We start from the raw sequence: 12,958 nt of genomic DNA on the forward strand, positions 1-12,958 counted from the left end.
TGCACTCATACATACAGAGATGCAGTTAGGGACCCCCCCCCCCCCCCACACAGCCTAAAAAAACGCCAACTAGTAAAAATACTAGTTGCCTTTTTTTAGAGGAGTAAATTTTATTTTCTGTTAGAGAACTATACAAAATAGACTTCCCTCCTCCTAACTGATCGATTATTCCACAAAAAATGACTTTTTTAAAGACAGTGAAAGAAGAGATATGCACCATATTAACTTTTCATCTTAAAGTAACTTTGTTGAACTAAAAAAGGGGGTTATTGAAACCCCTTTTTTGAAAGATATGTTATAGTTAAACTGTTCTATTACATCCAATAGTTCCCAACGTTTTTGGGCCCATCGTCCCCCTTTAGAGGTTGACTGACTCTGACACCTACAACGAACCTCCCCCCCCCCCCCTTTCTTAACTGAATGAACCATAAGTTGGCGCTTGTAAACATTGGTATTATTGAAAACATAAATACTTAATTTAATTTGAAGTAAAATGTCTTTAAAAAAAAAAAAGAGTTCCTTTTTTTTTCTACGGTCCCCCCTCCCCCAAAGGAACTGATAGGTATTTGAAGGGAAATGCTTAGCTAAGATCATTGTTGTCCTTTTCTAAAGCAGACGTATTTTTCATGAAACTATTTTCTTTTTTCAATTGGAATCTGGGAGAATTAAAAGCACTGACACTTAAAATGTAGAAAACAAAACAAAAGGACTTGAAACTTTTTAAATTTATTACCTTTGAGATGAAGGATGAAACAATTCCTTTCGGTTCATCTGAGCTGGGAGGAGGAAGCTCCCGATTTTTAATTTGTTTGCATTTTACGTGATTCCTTGTTTGGTGTGTGCTATATGTTGTTTCAACAGTATTTATGACATCATTTCGGCGGGAGGGGGGGGGGGGGAGCAAAAGGTGTATCCTTGGGCCTGGCGATATACTGATATACCTTCATGTATCGATATATATATACTACCACGATAACGATATTTAGATTTCTATCCATCCGATATATCGTTTGAAATGAAAATATGGGATTTAATTACGGAGTAATCAAAATACTGACTCAAAAATACATAATCTTTCATAGCTCTGTGTGATGGGTGAACGTTTGAAATTTCAAGACATCATCTGCATTCTTCAAACAGTTGTTTAATATTTAATTTTGAATTATAGTCAAAGAAAAAAATTAAAAGTCCGCTGTAGGTAAATGTGGGCCCCTTTGTCAGTTTGTGGTCTCCGGATCCCCTCCCTCTATAAAGTTTTCAAAACTTATACTACTACGATTCAGAGCGGAGCCCTTCCAAGGACCGCGCCCCTAGTTTCTGATAAAGCTGACATGGCCTCTCGTGGGTCCTTAAAAGTTAATGTGTGTTGGTTAAGAAAGCATCTTAATGCACCAATTAAAAACTGAACAATTGAGGTATCAACACGATTAATAGTTCAAATTAAACATAAACCATTGATATTGCGTTGAATAAAATGTTAAAGAAAAATACTGAACAGAAATATTTTTATTTAAAAAAATGAAAAACGAAGAAAAATTCTAATGAGATTATTTTTGTCGCACATTTATCTCGCTAGAGGGAGCGCAACTCATCTCTTTCATCAGACTGCATGTTCTGAATGAATATAACTTTAACTCCGAAATTAAGAGGAAAAATATTAACTCCCTTCATAACACAACGGCACCGATGATAAGTTATCATCGTAAGCAATCGCTGGCAGTCCCGAACAAAACTGAAACTTCCGTTTCTCTTGTCGCCAGACAAGCGTCATATTCGGAGTTGTAAGATATTTTGCATGCGCGAAAATAGAGTTTTTATGTAAGTTCTACACATTTACGAAGTTGAAGCCATAATGATTATAACAATGCGAATCCGAGCATACTTACGGTTTTACGTTATTTCGGTAGTTCATTGCAGCTTGCAGTTCTTTTGTTTGATATTTTTTTGACTTCAGTTTAAGAGTTGTCATCAAATACCGGGATTGAAAAAGTGAAGAAATTTTCGTTTTCGTTTTTCGGTTAAATTGCTTGTGAAATAATGACATTGATGAAATAATTAATTTACCTAATAATATGGATTGGATCTAATGAAGAAAAATTAATTGCATTTTTAAAATCAATGTTAAGAAATGTGTGTATCGTTAAAAAACAATCAGGAAAGCAATATTTTTAAATGTATATGATTAACCAAATAACGATTTTATTAATGAAAATTCCCAGTTTACGTCAGATTTTTGACAAATATGGCAGAGAGGTTCTTTGAGGCTCAAGAATTCACATAGGGCAGTTTTCGTTCGTAATTGGAACCCCTCCCGCCGGGGTTTTCCTTTTACGAATCCAGTTTTCGTCGGATCTTTGCCAAATTTGGCACAGCGGTTCTTTGATGCTTAGGAATTTTCACAGGGAGTTTTTCGCCTACCTATGAGGGGGAAGGGGTGCGAAAACACCCCATGGCGGCTTTTCTTATGCAAATCCAGTTTACGTCGGATTTTTTCAAAATTTTGCAAAGATGTCCTTTGATGCTCTAGAATTCTCATGGGGTACTTTTCGTTCGCAATGGGGGCAACCCTCCCTCCCACAAGGGATTTCCTTATACAAGTCCATAATCTTTCTCGGATCCAAATTTGGCACAGCGGTTCTTTGATGGTTAGGACTTGTAATTGGGTTTTTCACCTACCTATGAGGAAAAGGGGGGGGGGGGTAAAGGGTGCGAATACACCCCACGGGAGTTTTCCTTATGCAAATCCAGATTTCGTCGGATTTTTTCCAAACATACAGCGGTCCTTTGATGCTTAGGAATTCACATAAGTTTTTTTCATCCCAATGAGGTGTGTGGGGACCACCTAGGGGGGTTTCGCCAGAAAATCTGTGAAACGCGATGATTACAAAAAAATCCAATTATGTCTAAATTTTAATTTTGAGTCATAAAATTGTTCTTTCTACACATTGACGGGAATGTTCATGCTATTTTTTTTTCTTCTTTTCTAAACCTGATTGTTAAACATATGTCACTAGATGAAACTTTTATTTTCGAAGTAAACTGTGCAATGCCGAGGTAATACAACTAGTGACATATAAATTAGTAAAGGTATCTTTCATAGTTCTGTGTGCTTAATGGGTGTATGGTGTCATAGTTTCCAAAAGTTATAGCTGCATTCCTTAAAGATTCATTATTGGTACCGCTCCTCTTAAACACTTATTAATAATATTTTATGCAAAAGTTCTTGTTGCTGTATGAGCTTTAAGTTAAACTGTACGTGAAAAATTAACTATCATAAAAACATAATAAAAAATAACCTGATTCAGATTTTTTTTTTGACTAAGTACTATGAATAAGAAAAAAATTCCACGAAACCCAAATTTGTGCAAAACCAATCACTATGATGAAATTTAACATGATCAGTGCTAAAAAGTTATAAAACTTTATCCATATTTCAGTTTTAGGGGGGTGACCCACTTACCCCAGTGACCCACTTCCCCTAACTACCCCTATTTGAAAGTGTTTTTTGTTGTTTTCCGATATAACATGCACTAAACTATAACCTTTGCATCCCTCCCCCCCCCCAAAAAAAAGGCAAATTTTGAACTCTTCCGGGAACATATCGATATATCGAAAATATCGATATTTGGAGAGTGATATATCGCGGTATCAGAATTCTGATATCGCCCAGTCCTAGTGTACACTCATTTGGCAAATTTAATGGAAAAACAACATATAAACCATGCCTTTTGCAAAACATTAATTTTTCAAATTTCATGCTCGTCCTTTTAGACCCCCCAAAATGACGGTCATGACTGTATTACTGTAATTATAAAGAAGTTAGTGCCATAAAAGTCAGAAAACGCAATCAATATAAAATTTGTAAGACATACTATCTTGAATAGTTGAACGTTAATAACAATAATACAGTAAATTACACTTTCGTATTTGCTTTCGAATTTAATGGCATTTTAAAAATTAGAACTCCAAAAATTACCAGTGATTTAAAAAAATACAACACAGAAGTGATAGAAATGCAAGGATAATTTGGTGTTTGCATTTGAAATGATTGAATTTGAAAATCTTGAAATGATACTACTTTCTTTCTAAAAGTAAACAAATGAAAACCAAAATAAAATTTCAACAAAACGACGCGACGCCGAGCCGGTTAAACGAGGGTCCGGTTAAGATAGTTTCGGATACACTGTAAAAACGATTCAGAAACGTTCCTGGAAAATAATAGGCAGCTGCTATGCCCAAATTCTTCCAGTAACATATCTTGCAAAAACCAGGAACTCTTGCCCCTAAAATTCAGTAACCTTCCTGAAAATTCCAGAAATGTTCCCGTTTAAAGCCAGTCGTTTCTCTGGAACTTCAGAGTAATCTTAAGTAGGGATAATGTAACAGCTTGGCACCTTCCTGATTTATCAAGACAGTTAAAAAATAGTTTGGCAAACATGGACAAAGCTAAGCTAGAATTACAAGCAAGTACCAAGTATCTCACTTCATTGCAACTCTTGCAAAGCTACGTAGTCCATACTTATTTGCTCCATTTGGGAGATTAATCAGCATGGACGTGCCGTAATCGAACTAAAACCGATACTCCTTATAAATGCTTGCATTTAATCTTTAAACTGGGAGCTAAAAATATTTTTTGCATCAGAGAGAAACTACATTTGAACAACTTGTAGCAATTCAGGAAACTTTTTGACAGTAGTACTTGATATTTCCAGGAAGTGGATAAAAACCACTGAAATTCCGAAACGTTACATAAAAATACCCAGTAACGTTTCGGAATTTTTTTTCAGTGTAACCAAACTTCTACTGAATTACCAAAAGTGTTAATTTACTGCATTGTCTTGTCAATTGCTTTAAAAATGAATGCAAGCGGTATCTAGTAGGCTACAGAAAGGAAATTACGAAACTTTGAATCGACTAAGTTGAACACAAAACTAAATTTTACTTGATTAACAATTGCTTCTTTTTCTGTTTCGCTACACGTGCTAGTGTAGGATTCGGTAGACATCCTTCTTTGTTGTGGAGATCCGAAATTTGTGGTTGGCAATGGCTTGAAGAGACTTTGGTCAGAGGGCGCTGGCGTTAGCAATGGTCTTAAAGGAGTTCCTACATAATTAGGAACAGGAACTCCTCCAGGAATATTTGATACATGCCTAAAATGGAAATGAAAAGATTTAAAAGTTAAACGTAATAAACTTTATTTTCGTTGAAAAAAAAAATCAATGTTTCGTAATTAAATAGTATCAAAATTTCCATAGTCAATATAGTTATATAAATGTTGCAGTCACTTGATTTGTTTCAAATAGTTAAAATTATAATTGAAGTGATGCATATGAAAGTTTAAAAAAAAGGTCTATTATGCTTTTCTCAAATAATAGTAATAAGAGGAAGAATATATAAAAAATAATTAATTATTATAATTGAAAATACATAAAATTAAATTAAAAAAAATCGGAATAAAGTAAATAAAAAACAAAATGAATAGACCTTCAAAATATATATACATATTTTTTTTGAAATAATAGAAGCAGAAATTGTAAAAATAACAAGATTGAAAAGAAATAACTACACAACTTGAAAGCAGCATAAATTATTAAGTTTTGACGAAAAACTAAATAAAATAGCTAATTGATGGATAAAAAATGTAAATGCTGGATTTAAAAAAATCTTTTTTTTATTGAGGGGGGGGGGAGATAGGAGCGTAGGAGTACGTTAAAAACAATATGGGAAGCGAAATGGTACCACATAATAGCTTGCGTTGAAGTTCGTAATAATATCGATACGAAGAAACATAATGTGTTTGCTATACATTATTAGTTAAATAATCCACTTTTATTTCGAAATTTGAGCAAATGAGTGTTGTTTATACTGTTTTAAATCATTGTTGTACGTTCCGTTTTTACTATAAGAACACCAGCATCGTTTGTCCCTAATTGAAACTGCATTTTTATTTTGCAACATACAATGCAGCTGGGAACGCTTGTTTTCTTTGCATTTGCACTCTGCTGGCAGAAAAAGTACTTTTACAGAGAATTTCTTTTCTGTTCTTTTTATTTTAATGAAAATTAAAGGAGGATTATCAAAGCGTGGAATATGCCAAACTGGCTAGAAAAAAAATCCTTTTGCTGAAATTGCTGTCCCCCTTTTGCTCCTTATACTTAAATTTTACATTTTAATGGAACTTTTACTGTTTTTTAATGAATTTATATACAAATACAGTGTAACCTTAGAAATCCGAACTGTGCAGTTCAGCCCTGTTCGGATTTAAGATTTACCGGATGATCTAGTTAAATTTTTTTTTAATGAAAAGATCCCCTCCTCACGCCCCCGTAAAACGTAATAACGTAAGTTAACGTTCACCGGTGATCTGAAATTCTTTGTTTTAAGTTGTAATAATGCAATTTCACGCCTGATTAAGTGGTTTTAATGCGGCTCAAACGTTATACTGCCGCGGGCGGGTAAAGGGCAATAACTACATTTTTTAAAAAATTTTTATCATCTTTTGTACGTTAGTTATATTGTACAAGCTTTCTTATTTTTTTCCGAGTCAAACTCCAACATTTTACTATCGTTAGTATTGGATCCAAAACGCATTTCTGGAAATATCGCAAAAACACATTTCTTCAGATACTGCCATTTACTTGCCACGGAAGTATAGCAGCAGAAGTATCGTTGAAAGTACGTACATTACAGTAGAAAAAATGGGTAGCTAGCAGGCCCGGATCTATAATTGTTGCCCCCCCCCTGCAACAAAATATATAGGGCCTCTCCCCAGAGGCCAGCAGTGTATATTTGTAGTAGTACTAGTAAGTCAGTGTTTTTTTTTACCCGACTGCGCGTGCGCGACGCAAAGGAGGGTAATGTGTTTATCAGCCTATGTATGTAAGTCCGTTTCTATGTGGCGTTCTACAGGCTAAACGCCTTGGCCAATTTTGGTAATTCTTACGTCAATCGATTTGTCTTAACCTTGGGAGTGTCACTAAACACATAACAGAAATCAAAACTCACCATATCGACAACTAGTTGCTATATTTTGTCAGTTCGGGATCGGCGCACGTTTGGTGTTGCATACTGTGTCGCACGCTACCTGAGTGCGACAAATGCAGGTAGTTTGCGCTGCCTGATTTGTTTTGTGTACTAAGTCTACAAATTGGGATCTCAGTGGCCGAGTGGTCTAAGCGATTGCTTCTCCCACTTGATGCGGTGGGTCAAGACACCCTCGCTCCGGATGTACTTTCCCCTCTTTCCGATGTGAAATCTTTCATGTGTTCTTTATTTGTATTCTGTACTGTAATAAAAAGTATATTATGCGTAACGAAGGCAAGACACTCCGATTGTAGTCCTCATCAAAATAAACCCGTGCAATAAGCACCAAAAGAAAGAAAGTCTACTAATTCGATATTCATCTTTAACATGTTGCATTTGTTTTTGCCTTGATTCAAGGGATTGAGTTTCGCGACGTGTACTTTCTCGACAGGCTTTTTTAGTTTTGCGAGAAAGATTTGACTGACGGAACGTTTCCGATTTCGCGTCATCATGAGTTATACAGGCTGTTTATATAGCTGTGCTGTGGTTGACTTAAGTTCGCGCATTTTTGCCGAAGGTTAAGCACATGTAGCTTTAAGCGGAGTTAGGTCCCTAGAGGGACTAATTATCAGTAGTTTAGACCACCGCAAGTTGCTTAATAGACCTCAAACAATCTCTCTCAATGAAATGACAAGATTGCGAAATGTACCGTATCATAATCATAATAACTAAATCAATGAAAATTAACTAAAAAGTGTCAAATAAAAAATTATTAAATAAAAAAAAAAAAAAAAACCGACCGCGTAAAAACCAAGAAAACTAAAAAGAAAAATGTAAAAGAACAGTAGTTTAGAATGTTATTAAGTATCACTGAATAACTACATCGTTGAAATAGTTTTATAATCGTACACAGATAAGACAAATCATATATTCAAAAGCAGAATAGAAGGATCAACAGTCGGGGTCCATTCAAATTTTACGGGGTTCCTTGAATCAGAAAGGAATGGACCCCGACTGTTGATCCTTCTATTCTGCTTTTGAATATATGATTTGTCTTATCTGTGTACGGTTATAAAACTACTTCAACGGTGTAGTTATTCAGTGGTACTTAATAACATTCTAAACTACTGGGCTTATACATTTTTCTTTTTAGTTTTCTTGGTTTTTGCGCAGTCGGTTTTTTTTGTTTTTTTTCATTTTTTCTTCAATTTTTTGGGCTATTGGGCCTCTTAAGGATGTGAGCCCCCGCACTGCGGTGTCTTCTGGTACGCAGATCCGGGCTTGTTAGCGAGTGTATATGATCACGGTAGTATTTTTACGAGAGTCTGCTCTGTTCAGTGAAGTGTGTCGATTGTGTTGTGTAGAAGTTGATCAATATCTCACTGTTACGTCTGTTTTAAGCTTTCTATTAACTACTCATAAGAGATCAGTAGTGTAGTAAAATTACTCCCAACCCCCGTTAGAACCTAAGGAAAATTTGAAATGCTCAAACTGGTTGTTGAACTTGGTATCGGTATGGTTAATGATCAATTGGAAGAAAAATCAGCCTAAAATTGAACTTTTTTGTGCTGCGACAATTGATAGGACAACTGAAAAACGGTACGGTTAAACAGTTTCAGTTCATCTAATTATAGGCCTCCACTTTATAAGCTGTTCGGATGAACCGGGATTTCAAATCTCTGGGGTTCAGATTTTTGAGTTGTTACTGTAATTATTTGGTATAATATTTCCGTTTTAACCCTAATGGTAATGGGTCAAAACTTCGTTGGACAAAACTTCGCGGCCAAAACTTCACGTGGTCAAAACTTTGCGTGGACAAAACTTCGCACGGTCAAAACCTCGCGTAGTCCAAACATCGCCTGAACTTTGATTTTAGTATCAGAAAAAATGTCCAGAGGGAAACAGTGCTTACATTTCCATGCGGTAAACTTCGCCTGAGCAAAACTTCGCGTAGTCAAAATTTTGTGCGTACAAAACTTTGCACAAACACAACTTCGTGCGCGTGTTACTTTTCACATCCAAAATAAAACTTCCTAAAATTAAATTATTTTAGTTTAGTGTGAAAAAAAATCTTTAAATTACATTATGTAATTTTCAACTTTACGGTTCCAATTTAAAAAATAAACATTATAATGGTAAATTAAATGTTTAGGAAATTCAATGCATCATGCATGAAAGTTGAAATGAGAAGAAAGATAAAAGTAGTTTTTATTTCGGTTTTATATTGTTACCTATCATTTATATTATCATCTATTAATTATTTTTTCAAGAATCTGTATATCATAGAACATCTTTCCCGCACAGGTAGGGCTTAAAATTTCGAAAAAAAAAAAAAATCGATCCACCCTACTGTAGAGGTTTATCAATTTTTCGCTGGAATGGAGAGACGAGCGAATTATGAGTGACACCGCGGAAACCAAGAGGAGGGGACGAGGGGGGGGGGTCGCTTCTGAATTTTGCTGACAAATTTTGAAAACTAGGTTTAAAATAGGATTAGGAACAAATGATGCAAAAAATAAAATGAAATACAAAATTTTTATTCATCAAAATGCTTTCAGTTATTTACTAATAGAACATTAAATTACGTACTGTTATAAAACCAATAACTTTCTACATCCTTTTATCTTTTTTGGAAAAGCGATCATTTAATCTTAATTTTATCTTCAAATTTACATCAATTTATTATTTCATTAACTTATTTTACACAATTAACTTGCAATCAAATAATTCATTATAAAAAACTACGTAGTTGTTTATCAAGTAGTGTGGTTCTGATGCGTTCCTGGAAATCATTGAACAATACCCCCCTTCCCCAAAAAGGCACATTTTTACTTGTTTGCTAAGTTTATATGATATGTTTATAGAATTTTGCTGTTATGAATACGCGAAGTTCTGAATAAGCGATGTTTTAGAGACGCGAAGTTATGGATCGGCGAAGTTTCAGACACGCGAAGTTGTGGATTGGCAAAGTTTTGTAAAGGCGGAGTTTTGACAACACGAAGTTTTGTTCAAGCGAAGTTTTGACCTCGTGAAGTTTTGTCCAAGCGAAGTTTTGACAGCGAAAAGTTTTGGATCGGCGAAGTTTTGGCCGCGAAGTTTTGACCCCAAATCACTCTAATTACTAAACAGTATTTTATTTTTAAACTTGGTAAAATTGAAAATCCTAAATACAATAATTAAATGATACATTTGGAACAAATTAATACGTTTTGTAACTTCAATAATGAGTGAGAAGAAATAAATTCTTGATCACCTCGCTACAATCAACTTGAGCGTGCTTCCAGTTTTGAGTATGAGGTCCGTGGCGGCTTGATGTGACAGCCGAGATGCATCGGTGTCTCTTATTCTCAAAATGATGTCGCCTTTTTGAAGCTCTCCTTCCGAAGGGCTACCAAATGTAATCTGCAATATAAACAAATAATGGTGAAAAAAGGTTTTTAAAAACGCTTTTAAACTGATGTGTTAAGCAGGACTTAAAATCAACAAAAAGAAGTGCGGGAGCACTGCAGTTTTCAGAACGTATTCGCCTACTTAAATAGCCTGAAACTTGTCTATATTACCAGGAAGAAACATAGGCTATAATTTATTTCTAAAAAACTAACTAGTAACTTTTAAAAAGTTATTATGGAAAACAGTAAATTTCATGTAATCTCCCCATTGAATGATTAAATATAAAACCCATTGTTACAAAAGCTCGTTGCCTTACAGCAACAACAATAGTAATCGTAACCATAATGAACATTTTGAATCCAGTCTTCTCTGGAGCAAGCATGAAATTTATTCGCCATCATTGCTTTCTTAGGGTTTTTATCCTCATCTGTGCCAATCTTAGAGCAGGAATAAATGAAGAGAGCAACTCCAATCATCGGCTTAGCAAAAGCTGACCCAAACATCCCAAGTCACGTGACTCATCAACGACGTATGGTTGGCATCTCTACCTGAAACATGCGAAAGAAATCTGATTTCTTCCAATGCTTTGCTTTAAAATCTGTCACGTGACTTGGGGTCTGGGCTTCACAAATAAGTCTTCACTCCCTACATTATAACTTTTCTCAATGGTGCCAATAATCGATAACTGGGCTAAATAAAAATACAATTGATTTTGGCAACACTCTTCAACAAAAACAGTGATTTTTTTTTTTTTTTTTTTTGCAAAGGCTACTCCTTGCACACCTACGGGGAGCATACGAGAGTGATTTAAAATCTTTGCTTTTGTTAGGGAATAGGCGGTTAGGTTAAATAAATAGAGATGGAACAGAAAATTTTGAAATAGGTCGTATAAGTAGATAGAAGCCGTCGCAGGCGGCATTCTTGGCATAAAAAAAATGAATGGCACAAAACAGAACTGGAGAGATATAGAAAATATTTTATTCATATTCGTGTTAATAAAGATAGATATAGATTCATTAATACCGCAGCCAACTTTATTTAAACAGTCGCCAAGGGCGGCAGTCTTGGAGTAAAAAGGTGAATCTATAATAATAATATAAATCTGAAGAGTTTATTTATTTGAACACGCTAATCTCAGGAACTACTGGTTCGAATTGAAAAATTCTTTTTGTGTTGAATAGTCCATTTATTGAGGAAAGCTATAGGCTATTTTTTAAAAAAATCAGATTGACCAAAATATTTGTAATTGCAAAATAAATATTTAATTAATTGTTTAGTTTTATGGATTCCTAATAGATGGTGGGGTAAGTCAACTCTTCGAGAGGGCGCTGGCCGATAGTGTCGATAGCTGCGAGGAACCATGCTCATGCTACGCTGTTTTATTGACAACATACATATCGAGTTCGTGTACTTGGCTACACAGGGCCCGTTTATGAACTCACGATCAATATGACAGATATCACAATACAAGCACATAGTGAAGAACAGAATTAACAGCACAGAGAAGGGAGTTACAACTAGGGCAGCGGGCGGGAATCGAACCCATCACCTCGGGATTACTACAATGACGCGCCAACCAACTGCTCTACCGAGCCCTCCCCCCTCTACGCTGTTGTGATCAGTGAACAGATTTTTGAATGCGTTTTTTTATGTTCAAGTACACAATTTGATTTTGTAGGATGTTTCTATTGGGTTTTGTTTTCCTTTTTTTTCAACGTTTGTTTTTGTTCTTATAGTTGAAGATAGTTACTTATCTAAGTAAATAATTTGATTTGTCGAATTATTCAATCGTGATTGTTCTTTATAACGTTTTTATTATAGCATTGTTTATTTTTCGAAGCACTTTAAAATTGCAGGGAAATAAACCCGCCTCAGTTGCTAAAGGGTAGGGTTACGGTAGCGTGGTTGCTTGGCGCGTTAAACGATGAACTGTGTAGTTGAAGGATTATGTTGAGTTTAAAAGCTACTGTTAATATTTTTATGTGTTTTGGCGAATAGTTTTAAATTCCGAATAGACTTTAATAGATCTTTTAAAAAGGTGTGTACGCATTTTAGTGGAAGAAAAAAGATCATTTCACATCAGGTGTGTGTGTGGGGGGGGGGGGGGGGGCTTGGATTTTTTTTGTTCAACGGACTTCCTTTAACTTAGCACGAGCATTGCCGTGCGGTTATTGTTAGTGACAAATAAGCTAAACAGCGGCCGTAGGCGGCTGCTTGCAATAAAGGGTAATGGCGTAAAAAGGCGAACCAGCTGGTCGCCGTACACTGTAAGAACGATTCAGAAACGTTCCTGGAAAATAATGGGCAGCTGATGTGCCCAATTTCTTCCAGTAACATATCTTGGAAACATCAGGAACGCTTTCTTCTAAAAGTCAGTAACCTTTCTGAAATTAACCTTGAAACTTTATGAAGACGTGCGAAAAGCACCGCACTGTCAAAGCCAGTCATATCTCTAGATCCTTCAATAAAAATTAAGTAGGTTTAGTGTAATTGATTAGAACCTTCCTAATTTACCAAGAAGGCTCCATAAAACTCAGAGCGACCA

The 12,958-nt window shown here is 35.4% G+C and overlaps 1 protein-coding gene across 1 annotated transcript in view; it reads right to left on the bottom strand.

Moving 5' to 3' along the window:
* Window positions 1–12,958, bottom strand: part of LOC129228298 (PDZ and LIM domain protein 3-like) — a 62,509-nt gene that overhangs the window by 5,861 nt on the left and 43,690 nt on the right. Inside the window, exons 2-3 of the mRNA XM_054862975.1 lie at window positions 10,277–10,425; window positions 4,943–5,150 (exon numbers count right to left, since the gene is read on the bottom strand). Of these exons, the coding sequence (XP_054718950.1) occupies window positions 4,943–5,150; window positions 10,277–10,425 (357 nt within the window). The remainder of the gene's footprint in view (window positions 1–4,942; window positions 5,151–10,276; window positions 10,426–12,958) is intronic.

The sequence above is a fragment of the Uloborus diversus genome, chromosome 8, assembly GCF_026930045.1.
Source record: "Uloborus diversus isolate 005 chromosome 8, Udiv.v.3.1, whole genome shotgun sequence".
In the NCBI taxonomy this organism is placed as follows: Eukaryota; Metazoa; Arthropoda; class Arachnida; order Araneae; family Uloboridae; genus Uloborus; species Uloborus diversus.